Source organism: Astatotilapia calliptera, chromosome 14 (assembly GCF_964374335.1).
Source record: "Astatotilapia calliptera chromosome 14, fAstCal68.1, whole genome shotgun sequence".
Taxonomy (NCBI): Eukaryota; Metazoa; Chordata; class Actinopteri; order Cichliformes; family Cichlidae; genus Astatotilapia; species Astatotilapia calliptera.
The window spans coordinates 8,262,066-8,277,325 of NC_137435.1; the positions used below are offsets into that span (position 1 = coordinate 8,262,066).

The 15,260-nt window shown below is 38.0% G+C and overlaps 1 protein-coding gene across 1 annotated transcript in view; it reads right to left on the bottom strand.

Annotated features, from left to right (window-relative positions):
* Positions 1 to 2,372: 2,372 nt before the first annotated feature.
* The window catches only part of gbe1b (glucan (1,4-alpha-), branching enzyme 1b), a 105,522-nt gene continuing 92,634 nt past the window's right edge, over positions 2,373 to 15,260 (bottom strand). The window contains exons 15-16 of the mRNA XM_026193026.2: positions 14,817 to 14,934; positions 2,373 to 4,396 (exon numbers count right to left, since the gene is read on the bottom strand). Coding sequence (XP_026048811.2) covers positions 4,334 to 4,396; positions 14,817 to 14,934 — 181 coding nt within the window. The 3' untranslated portion in view covers positions 2,373 to 4,333. The remainder of the gene's footprint in view (positions 4,397 to 14,816; positions 14,935 to 15,260) is intronic.

A 15,260-nucleotide genomic window follows, 5' to 3' on the forward strand; every position in this document is an offset into this window, starting at 1 on the left:
CAAACCTGACGAGGCTTGACAAGATGGCCTTCAAGAATTCTCCAGAGGGCGTGGATGCGCTCTGGAAAGACTGGCACATCAAACAAGGCAAAGTTTGCTGCAGAAAACAAATCTCCTTTACTGCATTCACGACACTTGTAATATTTGCTTCTTTCCCCCCTCCAACAGGAACTTTTCACAAACTTAATTTTGCCTTGAGGTAAATAAATAACTGAAGAGGAATTTTTATAGATAAAAAACACAAAAATATCTCAATTTCCACTCTCTTTAAAAATATTATCATAAGGAATACAACATGGATGCAACAGGATAGGGAGACGCATCACATGGTGTTTCTATTTCTATTTAGTAGGGGACTACTGCAACACTCAAATTCGGTCACAGTAAACAGGAATTAAATAACCCAAATTGATTTGCTGGGCACATTTTTATGCACTAATGAGATATAAAATATTAAGCAATTTTAAGTTGCCTCAGTACAGCAGAAACATATTTTAATTTTTGTCCAGATATTATTGGATAACTTCAAACACACATACTACGCAAAACAAAAAATAAAACAAAGCTGACAGCAGCCATTTTGCATGTGGCATCCAGTTCCTGCCTGTAGTGCACAGATCATTCACTAGAGGGCAGAAGGCGTGTCATGCAACAGCTTCCCTAGGACATACAATACTGATCGTGCTGATTTAAGAAACTATCAAATCAAATATGATACAACTCACTGGCATAATTCTCAGGTAGCGGTTTGCCTAGTGTTGAACACTTTTGTCATTCAAAGGTGAAGAAAGCAATGGCAAAGCTCTTTGATTAAGCCATTTAATAACATCTTCCGTTCATATATCATCGCTTTAAACTAGATATTCCTTGCTAACACGAAATACTGGCTAATACGATAGTTGGTTCAATAGCTTTGAGCCAGTCCCTCCTTGTGCAAGCCAATGTCACACATCCATTTCTTGTGAACCACTAATAAATGCAAGAAGACAAATTGGTGCAAGGTTTATTTGTGAAACGTTCTCATGACGGGAAAAAACGTATATTTTGTAGCAGTCATATATATGAATGAACTTGATGTCACTTGTAAAATTCAGTGCTCGTGTGGAATGACAGGATGGGTTCAGTACAAACCTGAGGCCATAATTTGTTGTGCCACAGCGTTAGTCTATAAAGCATTTTTCTGTTATTTGAAATCAGCATGATTATTATATTCTATTGTATAGCATTATGAAAGCCATCCACTATAAAATGAAAAGAAAGGAAAAGCTTATTATGTTTGGCAATTTACTGGAGACAGAAAAGCTGCATGGGACATGTCGGGCAGGTTCAAAACATGAATCCAAAACCAGCGAGCTGCTCAGACAGACAGGCTCAACATGTGCGGGGTAGAAAGCCAATTGCAGAAATACCAGAGAGAACACCCAGAAAACGCATGCCTCAAAAATAACCAAATAATTGAATCAGTACCTTTGTGAAAAAGCCTCAATAAACGCCACATTGTGATCTTCCCAAACTGCTTTTCATGGTGCAGCTGCTAATAAGAAGCTACTGCTTGTATCAATACCGACGCACAAAGACACATAATCTGGTGTAAGTAGCACAAACTGCAGATGCCTAGGAAATGGAAATTGAAGTATTATTGTCTGATGAGATGTCTTTCATCCCCCTTACATCATGTTGTGGGAATCACTGAGGTGATTTCTCTGTATAGTCATGTAACAAGATTTCACAGCTCCCCTAGTCACCAAATGGAAATGGAAACTTTATGTTCTGCAGCGCAGAGTGAAAAGTAGATTCCTTCCTTTGTTGTTTTAAAGATGTCAGGGCCTTTCCTGGTCCAGTATCAAGTACACACGCAATCCAGGTTTGTAGCTGCTCTCAAAAAAGACAGTTATTTATTTAGTTTGGGACTATTATTATAAATCCCATAGTTTGTTGACCAACGTGAAGAGAAGTGAGGTATCAACTTGCAAATATAAAAATGTACAAATTTGTGGGAGGTACTAGTCATTTTGGGACTTGACTTACCTTCAAATTATGTCCAAATTCAAAGCAGTATTACAATTTAAAAATGAAAAGAAATGTGTCTGGAAGCTACAATAATTCCATTTTAAATTGATTTAGGTGGAAGACTAAGAAAAATTATTAAGTATGGGCAGTTTTGTACATAATTAGTAGATCAACTTTTAACATTTTAAAATTACATTTAATATCACGATGACCTCCCACACTACCAAGACCAAACTGCACATTTGTTGCATCAGGTTACAAAGTACCATTACAACATACTGCTGTGGAATCCTCCACATTTCCCCAACTGCGCAATAGGACAGTATCAGTAGTCAGAGAGCAAATTCAGTGCATTCACATTCTCGTGGTTTGACAGGGACTGATTTATTATCATTAGCAATAATGAAAGAAATATGCTGAAATTGTTACAGTATATCAGACATCAATTTTACTTTTGAGAACAACTGCAGACAATTCATTTTGGCAGTGCTAAAATGACAATGACATTGGGTCAGATGAGGGATGATTATACCCTCCAATTTAGTCTCACAACCTCGTTGTCTAGAATATATGCAGAGTGATCGTCTCTGTGCTCCTTGAAAGAGAGAAAAGGCCTTTTTGAACGCATTTGCTTTTAGACAAAAAAGAAATGACATGTTCATGACACTTTTGGCTGCACACAGACGGGTGGTCCTGAAAATTAATGTTTTTTTTTTTTTCTCCTCCAGCTGCACGGGACACAGATCAAAACCTGCCATAAGCTACAATAGGTGGTTAAATGACTCCGAATCTGAAATAATGCTCTAGAGGATGGCACAACCTCGGAGCTTTATCTGAGATGCACATAGCAACCTCGTTTCCCTTTTTACTCGTGCTGATTCGATAAAACATTTAGAAAGTGCTTCAAATGGTGATGATATGCCAACTTTCAGGAGGATGAAAAACAAGACAACGTAAAGACTCGAAGCAGACCAAATATCACTCATTTGTAAAACGCATTATGACATTTTGCAAATGTCACCTATTATGACGGTAGGATGTTTTAGCTAATTAATAACCTCCTCACATAGGTACTGTGATGGATTCTATAACACAGAATGAGGACTGTGGCTGCTCTTTGAAATGTTCAATCATCAACTGTGTTGAGACTAAAGTCACAAAAGTCACTGCTAATTGGAGGAGGCACGTGTGGCGCTCTGCATGAATTTAGGCCGTTTCGGTGTTTTTTTGGAATATTCCCAGGGGAATCCCTAATGAACACGGTGCACATAAATCATATCCTAGTAGTCAAGTGTGTTAGTCATCCTTGTCTTTTCTAACACAAAAGGACACACTGGTCTTCAGTAGTTTAGTTCTTCTTGTCGATTGTAGCACAGTGTAACATACAATTCATAAACTACTCTAATGCGATCTAGTGTGGGAGAAAACTATGCAATACTTTACACAAAGTGGGTAAAAACGGCCTAATTCAGCCAAATGTTGCTTGTGTATTATGCAACACACTGTGAACACTCCAAATTAAGTGATTTTATCAGTGCTTCAGCTGCAAATTACCGGCTTAATAACTGAACCATAAATAACCACTTAAATGCTCCCAGTAGCTGCATAAATTCAAACATTACAACACAACTGTTTTAGATACTCATTAAAAAGTACAGTAATTCAAATCAGTTTAATGCTTTGTGCAAATTACAATACATTTTACACCTATAATGTCCCGCAATGCAAATTAACAAAGACACATCACCAGTGATTAAACAGCCTACCTGAATATTTTGATTTTAAATGCTAGTAATACTGTAGTGCTTGCCATCTCTGTGAAACTACAATGTTATTTATATTTAAATACAAAATAATAAACCTTGTATGCTGTATTTAAACATGCCTAACATTCCTGAGCTTGTATTATCTTTGAATAAATGAATGCTGGTTTTATGGTACCACTTTCCTCTGCCACAGTTGCCGGTCATGTATTTCAGATGTCATGCCAAATGCAGGAGTACCTATAAATGGCTGCTGGCTAGTGGTGGATGGACTCGGCAGGGTTTGGAGTTTTAGCATCTAGCTGCTGGTTAGGTTGGACACTTCCCAAATGGACCAATCTGTGGTAAATGGGGTTACACAGCGTCTTAGGTTGCAGATGGTATTTGAAAGCACATAGCTCGGCAATGCTTTTTCCCCCCATTTAGAAAAAAGGCTTGAACACAAAAAAAGTAGGTTTGGGTGGTGTACAAGGTTGACATTAAGATGAAGGTGATTGTTAACACTCAGTCAGAGTTTGGAATCCATTCTCAATCCCGATCTCTGTGGAGACAATCATCCTCTAATAACAGTAATCTATCTCCTCGTTGGCCAAGACAATAGCTGTTCTGCAGGGGATGTAGACCTGAGAGAGAAAGAGAGACACAGTGGCAGGGGAGAAAGTGGGGAGAAAAGTGAGATGACAATTGAAGATTAATGATGTTAACAAGGTGTCTCAGTCATCCAGGTCACAGTATTCATGCGTGTTTGAAAGAAGGCAGCTGGACTTCTTTAGGTTCATGAAGACATTTTGCCTCTATCCAAGAGGCTTCTCTAGTTCTAAAACAAATGCCCTGAGGGTTGTTGACCCGCTATTAATTATGTGAGTCAGCACATGAGCACAAGAATGGACTATTCCCATGTGGGGACTCACACAATCACCTCCAAGGGGACAACCGCTACTAGGGGTTAAATATCTGGCACTCTGTCAGTTGTTTAAATGGTTAACGGACTGATTCTTATATGGCGTTTCTACTCTACTTGAGCACTCAAAACAATTTATACAACATGTTATTCGCTCATTTACACAAGCCTTTTTTGCTTTCTAACACCATTGCATGCATCAGGAATAACTCTGGGTTCAGTATCTTGGGATCGATCCACCACGGGATGGGCTCAGTGTTTAAGAACTAAAGAAGCTTTTTGCATGAGAGGCGAAACAACTTCACAAATTTAAGTCCTTTTGCCTTTTTTTCAAGCACTACAAAGACTACATTGATATAACTGATATAAGATCATCAATTTTGAAGATTAATGAGTGTTAAGTTTTATCCTTTTCAGGAGGGAGAAATCATGACTAGACATGGTCACCTCTCAAAATCAAGGATGACATAATGGCTAAAAAAAGACGAGTAGGATAGAGAAAGAAAAAAAAGAAATGCAAGGAGGATAACATGCAATTTTAAAATGATATATAAGGGAAAAGGTGGTCTAAGACTACTCGGAGGATAATATCTTTTAAGAATATTTAAAGTGTGACAGAATTGCAACTGCACAAAGACCTCTGGGTGGCAGTGGTGTCAGCATATCTGCAATGAGGAGAGGTGTCTTCAACTTCTTAAACATATCTCCATGAAGTGGTGGACTTCATCTGTCTAAAAACATATAATTAAATTTGCAATCTATTCAAAGCATGTTCAGTGAACTGAACAATCTGCAAATGAGTAAACTTGCCAGAAGTGGAGGCACGCTGCTAGTTTTAATTTCTGAACTCTCTCATCAATGCAGTAGCTGTGAGTTTCATCATCATCTCTAAACACTGGACTGTGAATCAATTGGAAATGTTTGATTCTGTAAAGATATAATGTAATTTCAAAAGAATCTTTGAGTTCATTGGGGTAAAGAAGAAACAAGTCAGGGAAAAACAACAAACAGAAAAAAACGTGGCATGTCACATTCCTTATGTATATACATACACATATATAGTTCAAAAAGTAGCTAATAAAGTGTTTGATCAATCCTTTTGATACTCACAGCGTCATTTGGCAGCAGGAAGCTGCTGTGTACCATTAGTCATTTCAGATTTATGCCAAAGGAAAAGCCAAGCGGGCATAAATGATGCTATATTTCCCAACAGAAAACGAAAAAAGCCAGCAGAGCTGTAAACAATTCAATCACTCCCTGAACTCTTCAAGTCGCCCCTCAGCATCAGTGGATCTAAGCTTACTGTGGATGTGCTTCTCTGGCAACAGTTTGTCACCGAGGGAGTCATACAGCCCGGCGCTGAAACACTGACACAGACATTGGTGACTAATTAAACAGTCACAGTGGGAGAGTCTCCATATAGAAGCACCGCGGAGAGAAGGAAAGGCAGAATGAATCGCTGCACCTGTTTAGACAAAAGCTACCACTGCGTCTAACCTGGAATATGTCAACAGCTTTTATTTCCACCAAACAGACAGAAATAGTGACAAATTATAAATTAATCTGTGAAAAAAGGACCAGCAGATACGCTCAAGTGTTGGCACAGCAATTAGTGGAAGACATTCTAATTAACATATTACTCCTTGCAACGTTAGGCACATACATACTTGACATACTGTTTTGAACCCATCCACTAACACTGAGAGACTAGATTGTGAAAAATAATTCCCTTTACAGTATATATACACAGCTCCTGACTTATTCATTTATATCTATATTTCTATCTCATCAAACACAGGGCCAGCTGAACTAAACTACTAGGTACAAAATGAGGTGAAACCCTGTCCATGGAAGCAGAACCTTTTTTTTTTAAGGACAAAATCAAGTTTGCGTTATTAGACGTTATAGCATTTGCCAATCAAGGTAATTTGGTTATTAATAAAACTAGTTGTGAAAAAACACAATTTAATAACAGTGAGATAAAACAAACAAATTAGAATTTGTGAAAAAGGAAAACTTATCAAGTACTCACGTAATTAGCTAAAACATTGTGGAAATTACTGGAAACATATTTAGTCTTTGTCAGTGTGATCAAATTTGTTACCACAACCAGTGTGATTAGGCTTTGGTTTGTGTCTGAGTGACCTTCAACATGTGTTGTCTTTGTATTGGTACACATTTAAACCTCTGAATAATACACCATAATAAATTTCCTCCATATTAAAATAATTAGGAAAACTACAACTAAGACCAAAACTGATAAAAACTAAACATGAAATATTTTCAAACAATAACCAGAATGTCTGTGAATGTCACTGTTTGTTTGTATTACACAAACAAATGAGAATTAAAATCCACTATGAATTTAAATAGGATCGCCAACGGTCATATCCAATACAAATTAATCTCATTCACCATCAATTGAAAGCTTTTTCAGGAGTATTATCATTGCATGGTCAGTATTATCCATGGACATAAAAAGCATGAAAATATGTGAACCCATGACAAGTGGCCATAAAAATGACAAATCTGACCTTGACCATGAGCACAATTTAGGTGAAGATCCATTAGATGTGTAAGTTTCAATAAAACTTCCGCACAATGAGGAGGAGTATCGATTCTTGTGAATTGTGGATGGATGCCTCACCGTGGCATGAGCTCATCGTTCTTTGCTGGATGAGCTAAAAATGGTCCTAAATGAGCAAATCCACTCAGGAAATTAGCTGAAACTCAACTGAACTCAACTGCAATGAAAAGAAAAACTTAAAATCACGTAAAAATAAAAACTAATAACGACACATGCAATATTTCCGCAAGTTGCAGATCATTGCAGCAATGTATAGGAAATGCCAATATGACCACGTGTGCAACACACATCTTAGAATCACAACCACAAAGTCGCTGCTGTAGCCAGCAGTTGTTGACAGATCAGGTAATGGTTACTGTAATGCAATAACTAATTTGATAATTTATTGTAGGTATTAACAATAGGGATTAAAAACAAAATGTGATGAAAAGGACAAAGTGGTACACAATAGGACACAATACAAAATATTGTATTAGTAGGAAGAACAGCTTAGCCGTTTGTCCTTTCTTGACTTCTTCTGTATCGCCTCACACCAAGCTCACATATGAGAATTTGGATTTTATACTCCCTTGCAGAACTGAATGCAGCCTTTTGGGCTAATACTAAATCTGATCAATGTTCAAACACACCGATAAAGGATTCATGAGCTGCTTCGCAGGAACATATCATCCACCCTGTCTCCAGACCCCAGCACCTAGGCTAGAGCACTGCCTGACTATAGGCTCTCTGTGCACTTTAACTCTCCAGACATGTCTCTGTTTGGCTCACTTTACTCACTTAACAAGTATCAGCTCCCTGTAAACACTTGTGTACATGTTGGTTGTACTTCAGGCAAAGACTAAGGATCTGACAGGATAACAAAACAAACCTGACTTGGATGGTTAATTGAAACTACGACCTAAAGAACTATACCTGATTCGTTTTCAGCTGAGACACGATTTTGCAGGCCATTATTTTCAAAAGAATATTTTCAGCCGAGCCTCACAGTAAGCAGCATCATTTCTGAAAGACTGTTGTATTGATTTTTAGTACTTCAAAGATAATCACTTTAAAAAAAAAGAATATTGCTGCTCATAATTAAATATAATCCTTTTGATCATAGAGCTTACATTCCTAAAATTTCCAGTAACAAAAAGCCTCTGTTAAAAAAAAGAAAAAACAAAACAAAGGCTCTCTCTGGTTTTTTGTGCTTTTGTATTATTTTATAATATTAGAATTTCCAAAACAATTGCAACCTGAAAGGCTCTAATTATTAGATTAAAAAAATGCCAGGTGTCTCCTGGATGTGAGATTTAAATCTCAATGAGATTTTTACCTGGGCAAACAAAGGATTAATAATAATAACAATAAAAATAAATGACACACGTCGGATAATCTCTAGAACCTTTACCTGAAATATCAAAAAGCAGGCCAAACTATTTACTTGAAACAATCTTTGAATGAATTGTCCACCACACACTCACTGGACTCACTGGCCACTTAGTTAATTTTGAGAAGCATCACACAGTTGCTGCACCTCTATTACAGTATGTGAAGCTCTTGTTTCGCCAAATACCAAAGATGCTCTATTGGATTGAGATCTGGTGACTTTGCCATTTGAGTACAATGAACTGATTTTCACATTCAAGAAACCAGTTTAAACCAGTCGTAAAGTAATGGACATGATCAGCAACAACACTTAGGTAGGCTGGAGTGTTTAAACGGTGCTTAGTTGGTACTAGTGGATGCAAACGGTGCTAAAATGTGAAAAGTGGGCCCGATTATGCGAACTACTGTTTCCTTCTTATCAGCCTGACAGACCATTCTTTTCTGACCCCTGACATCCACAAGGCATTTGCACCCAGAGAACTGCTGCTTACTGGATATTTTCTGTTTTCAAGCCATTCTCTGTAAACCCTGGAGATAATTGTGTGGTAGATCAGCAGTTTCTGAAATACTCAAACCAGCACGTCAGGCACCAACAACCATGTCACACTCAAAGTTACTTACAATACCTTTCTGAACCTCAGTAGGCCACAATAAACGTGTCTACATGCCTAAATCCACCGAGTTACTGCCATGTGATTGGCTGATTAGATAAGCTGCCAGTGATACTTAGGGTTAAGGTTTTTATACACATGGCTGTGAGTAAAGATGGCTGAAATTCCTCCAGAGTTCATGTAATATGTTCGAGTCTGGTCTCAAAGTACATATTCAATGGTACAGTTCAGAAAAATATACTGACCAAAGTGTACTAGTGTGAGCTTGTCTTTTAAAGTTTATATACATGTAAAAGTGTTAAGTGGGTCCCCTTATGTCATGTCACAGTTTTTGTCTGTTAGTTCACACTTCATGCTCATCAGCATCAGGTGTTAGATCTCACTGATGGAAATGTACATCTTTTGATCATTTGCCACAAGCTCGCTATTTTCTCTTACTTTCTTTTTCATTTCAGCTTAATTTCTTTTTTTGAAGCTGTCAAAGAAGACATCCCCTTTGAAGCACATGAAGTTTATCAAAAGGTTCTGATGCAGCTAATTATTCACCAGCCTTTCTTAGCATTACATATTTGACATTATAACACTCAAACAAAACTATATGTGTGACACGTACCCAAAGGGGGCCACCTAAAATAAGCTTCCTCTCTCTGAGACATTTTATTCTGTGACTATTTAAAATTTGTCTCGCTAAATGAATAAACTCTAAATGTTGAACAGCAGTAGTTCTTGATGTATGCAATTCCCATAAAAAGCCTGCCGAGGATACCGGGGTGTCAATTTTTTTTTAAAAATCCACATAAGGAGAACAAAGCATTTTTTAAAATCATTTTTTATTCAGCTTCATGGCAAGCTGTTCTAACATTCACTCTTTTCACATAGTGGATAAAATTAAATACAGCTGAATACAAACACACACACACACACACACGCGGGTGCACACACAACATTAAAGATGTCCCACATGTGAAACAAAGAAGTACTTTAATATTCAGTGATAAATATGTGCCATTTAAATATGCACAGTTTAAACATACAGTACTGTGGAAAGGTTTTAAGAGCTTGTGAAAGAAAATCTTGTTACATGATGGTGCTTTTAAAATGTAAAAACGCTATGGATAGTATTTGTTTATCATCTAAACTCATCTATACTCATGCAAGATGTATGGTATTGTATGGTATAGGACAAGTAAGTCCTAAATAGAGATGGATGTAGGTGCCATGTCTTTTCATGAGTTGAGATCAGAGCTGTGCTGTGGGTCATGCCGTTGCAGGGTACCGTCTTTTCTCTAAAAGTAGCTTTTTATGATTCTGTCTGACATTATTGTGATGCTGCCAAATTCTGTCTGCAGAATGAATTTAGAGTCAGTAAGAGACTTCTTTCACAGTATTGCTTGTTGCACAAAATTTTTGGTTTGCAAAAAGCCAAAAGGCTTCACTGTTTCCTTGAGGGACTGCTCCTTTAGCGCACTTTCTAGCCTTTTGGTGGACAAAGCAAATTTATTTGTTTCCACATCAGAGGAATATCCTCTTGGAAACAATTCTCCTATAAAGACTGGGTCTGATCCTGACTGTACATGGGTGGAGTAGACTCGGTCTTCTGCCAGTTGTGAGGTGATGGCAATCTTACACAGTTTTGAAAGAAATGCACTTAACATGGCTAATGGTTCTGGTCGCCGTCCTTGCCTGTTTCTTTGTGCCTAAGCAGAAGAGATTGGAAAGCACATCTAGAAATGGCTTATCTCCTATTACCTTTCAGTAAAGCTCTCCCTAAAAATGTTTGTTTGCATGCATGGTCTTTTTTTTTTTTTCCACTTAATGAGTTTGGTTCAACATGTGTATATAACTATATCACTTGCAAATATAGTATATGATGAAAATGCAAAAGGGGTCACTTTTGTAAGTAATTCAATAATTCAGACAAGACTGAAAGCGCTAAAAAGATGCTGGATGACAAGTGTCCAGGAGCAGATTTGTAAACACAGGGTATTACAGCCACATGGTACTTGTCACAGCCTAACATGTTACCAGGATGCAAAAGACTCTGCTAGCTTAATCCAATTATGTGCATTCTCAGTCTGAGGTGTGATGCGTTCTTGGAGGATATGAGAGTTTATTATCACACTGTAACGAGGAAGCTGGAGAACTGACAGACCCATTAAAAAGACAGGAGAAAAGAAGTTTGTGCAGACTTTGAAAGCAAAAGTTGTTAAATAAAACATGGATGGTGTGGGCACCTCTCGCAGCCCCCGCAGAGGCTCTTGTCTGATTATTCTTGTCATAACCAGGTAGGTGTGAGGAGGAGGAGGAGAAAAGCATCTTTATGCAAGACTACAGTCTCGCTGTGCAATCTCCACGAAGAAGCCTATAAAGCATATACAGTATGTACAGAAGGGTCCCCGCTTGCCTTCTTCCTCCCTCTCTGTCGGCTCCATTCCTCTCACTTCCTGTCGTTCCCCATTAATCTATGATGGTGCCAAAATTAGCAGATGACTTGTGAACTAAACTTCACATTTTGGCCAAGAGGGATGTGGGTGAAGCAGCAGTGTTTGAATTAATAAGAGTTAGGAAAGATTTAAGAGATTGTGGAATTTGCGTCCTTAACTGATGAAACCTAAGTTAATACGACGGAGGATCAGTGTCTGCATGAAAGAAGAAGAGGCTTTTAAACTGGGGTCGACAGAATCTTAAATAAAGCTGAATTGATGCTCTTAATAGCAGTGTGAGCTTTGCCAAACACATTTTTGATGCATTAAAGTGCGCCGTCCAACTCTTAATATCGAGTAATATCCTCTATCCATTAACTGCAACACTTTCAGTATTGATCTGAAGAAGTTCAAGTTGAGTTCAGATACACAAACACCTCATCAGGTGCTACGTCAACTCTGGTACCAAGTGAAACGACTTAAGTACCGCCTCAAAACGTTTAATCCAATAAACACACTGAAAAACAAAAACAGGAGATGATGACTCCGCAGACCACCTCAGAGACATCACTGTCCTTGTGCATTAATTGAAATCATTAACATAAGATGTAGCATGCAATCCATCTGCGCTGATCCTCACTAATTCATTCCTGACTTTATTAATAAACATCTTATTGGCTTTCAGCATTTTAATAAAAAAATAAATAAACTGGGAAAAAAGGGGGGACGTAAACAAGAGGAAGATCCTCAAGCACTCTGCTTAAAATGCATATCAGTGTTTCTTTCTATATTTCAAGGACAGACTTATTTCATGGTATTAGCCTTAAGCAGTCCTCCTGATGGAAGCCCAGTGCTTCATTCTCCCAGATATTTTTCTCCCCTCCATGATGCCATGCAAGCTTAAGCGGTGTGCACATGAAAAGGTAAGTTCTAGCGCCATGAATAATGCACATTGTTTGCTGTGAAATGTGAAAGGAGCTGTAGATATCAGATTCACATAACGTTCAATGACTCCAGGATAACTGCCAGCATGAGTGGAGTGAACGCATAGAAGCCAAATATGATATACACAAAACAAAATGTAGCACTGTGGAGGCCACAAACAATGGGAGCTCGCCCCTGGTAGAGGCACAGTTTTTTTTTAATGTTGTAATATATTTTCTTGATATTGTATTAAATATTGTATTAAAAAATAATAATCCTAATGAACCAGATACTAAATTATACTGCTGTTGTTAAGCTGAGAGTCCCAGACCAGGGAGACCATGGCTTTTTGCCAGAACAAGCAGCCCTCTTTCATCCCAGCACACTTAAACCTCATTAGAAAGGCTTCGAAAGATCCTCTCACTACAAAACCCATTTCAGGCTAATTAAAATGATTTGTGAAATTAAACATAAAACATAAAAGGACCAAACATGAACACACAGACAGCTTTTTCAACACGTTTTGTGAGCAATTAACAAAATGTGATGAATGTGGAAAAAAAAGAAACGCAACTGACAGAGAACCAAAAAACAACCAACAATGCGGGTAATTTATATCACTTTATAGTTTTACAGTTCTTTTGTTTTTTTAAAAAACCCTAATGATAACTTTTATGTTATAAACTATTGCAAACACTCAAAAGCAATTTTACCGCAATGACCATTCTAGGAGTAGCTGACATTTGACATTCTGGAGCTGTCAATGTCCCAGTGCATACACCCCTTCAGAAGATGAAGAAAGCTCGTGCCATTAACACCTTAGTTTTTATATCAAACCTTAATTATAAAAGGATCCAAGATGAATTCAATGTATTTGAAAGCTGGTATGAAACCCCAATCTCCCCCCGAAAAAAGCAAAAGGAAAAAAAAACCCAAAACACATTCATTCAACTTAGTTTTGATTTATGCATTTCACCTCTGCCCCACCTGCAGTGGCTACAGTGGGGCCAGTGTGTGAACGTGGTGATAAAACTGTGTTCTATGGATATCAGAAATCTTCCTGAGCCCATGCACTGACTTCCATAACACAACTGAGTCCACTTTCGAGAGGGCCGAAACATCTCAAACATTCAGTGCAGGTTTTCAGCATTGTCCCTTAAATACAGAGATGTCTCTGGATCTTTTAATAACTAGAACACACCCATGCTCCAGTATTGTGTGGCATGTTCATGATGACAAAAACTGATATACTTAATCACATTACAAAAAAAAAAAAAAAAAATGTAATTATGTAAGGGCTAGTAAATAGTTTATATGGTCAAAATTTTAACACCATTTTAACCTGTTGCTAGGTTGGTGTGAGGCAACACCCAACGCCCACTGCTGATGTCAGAACACCTGATAAAGATAAAAACCTTTATGGGCCTAACACGTACCTGTGTGCCAAGTTTAGTTGCTCAACTCATGACTGTGTCAGAGTTGAGAAACACAAAGACAGAGATTTTGTGTATTATAGTAAGATATAAAAGAGAGGAGATAAAGAAATTCAGGAGGTGAAGTCTTTCTGCCCAAATATCACCCCACCCCCTTCTTTATTTAACGTGCTTACACTATTGACTTTCACATATAGAGCTTAAATGATCAGCACATTCTTCTCTTTCCCACATTTCACATAGAGTCCCAATTTTAACAAAATTGCACTTTTGTAATATTTGTTATACTTTTCTAATAAAAGGAACTATGACAAGTGACTTTGTATTGCTACAGGCTAAATTAATTTGGTAACAACAAGAAGAAAGAAAAATGTTTGTCAAAAGTTTTAATCCTTCATTTCTATTTGTAGAGCTCTCTTATCACCACCCACTACTCCTTTTGATGTTTTGCAGCTGTGGGCAACTTCTCCATTAGCCTACATATGTGCACTGCATTGTGGGACAATGGTGTCCATCAACAGCACACTCAACAGTGATTTAGTATGCACGCTGACATTTTTGAGCAATGCTTAATTTTGTCGCTTTTTCAGCACGGACAACCTCAAAAGCATGTTAATAGTATGCTGAATGGGATGGTGATACAGCATAGGTTATTTGAAAAGTGGTGTAGAGAGTGGACTCTAAAATACAACAGCCCTGGATTTTCAATTGTAGAATACTTTACATTTAAATACAATGACATTCAACAAAAGATAACCTTTTATAAGTCACAGAATGTGATGCCGTAGGTATTTACCTGGATGGAGTTAGAGCGGCCATTAAAGGGCTCGGGCTGTGTGAAGAACTCCGTGTTGTGGTCCAGCCGTCCGTGACCTCCATACTGAGCCGCATCTGAATCCAGCTTGATTTTGTATCTGGCAAAGATTGAGGTTAAGGCGCAATAGCAGTGGGAAACTAGCTTATGAGATTGAAGACCTAAGAAGTGCAGAAGGAGTTTTAGCACTAGTGCTTTTGGTGTGCAGATTTGGTTTAGCAGTGCTCAGCTGGTTTATACTCATTGAAATCCTCACATCCATCAGCATTCATCTCCTCCTCGCGGCACAGCACAGCGACAGTGCGGAGCCCAAATACACGAGGAGAACGCTGCCTGAAATTAACATAAATAGAGAAGCGATTCAGCCATGGCTCAACCATCCAGCCTGACAGTCGAATTTATCTAATGCACTGCATAAATAATGAA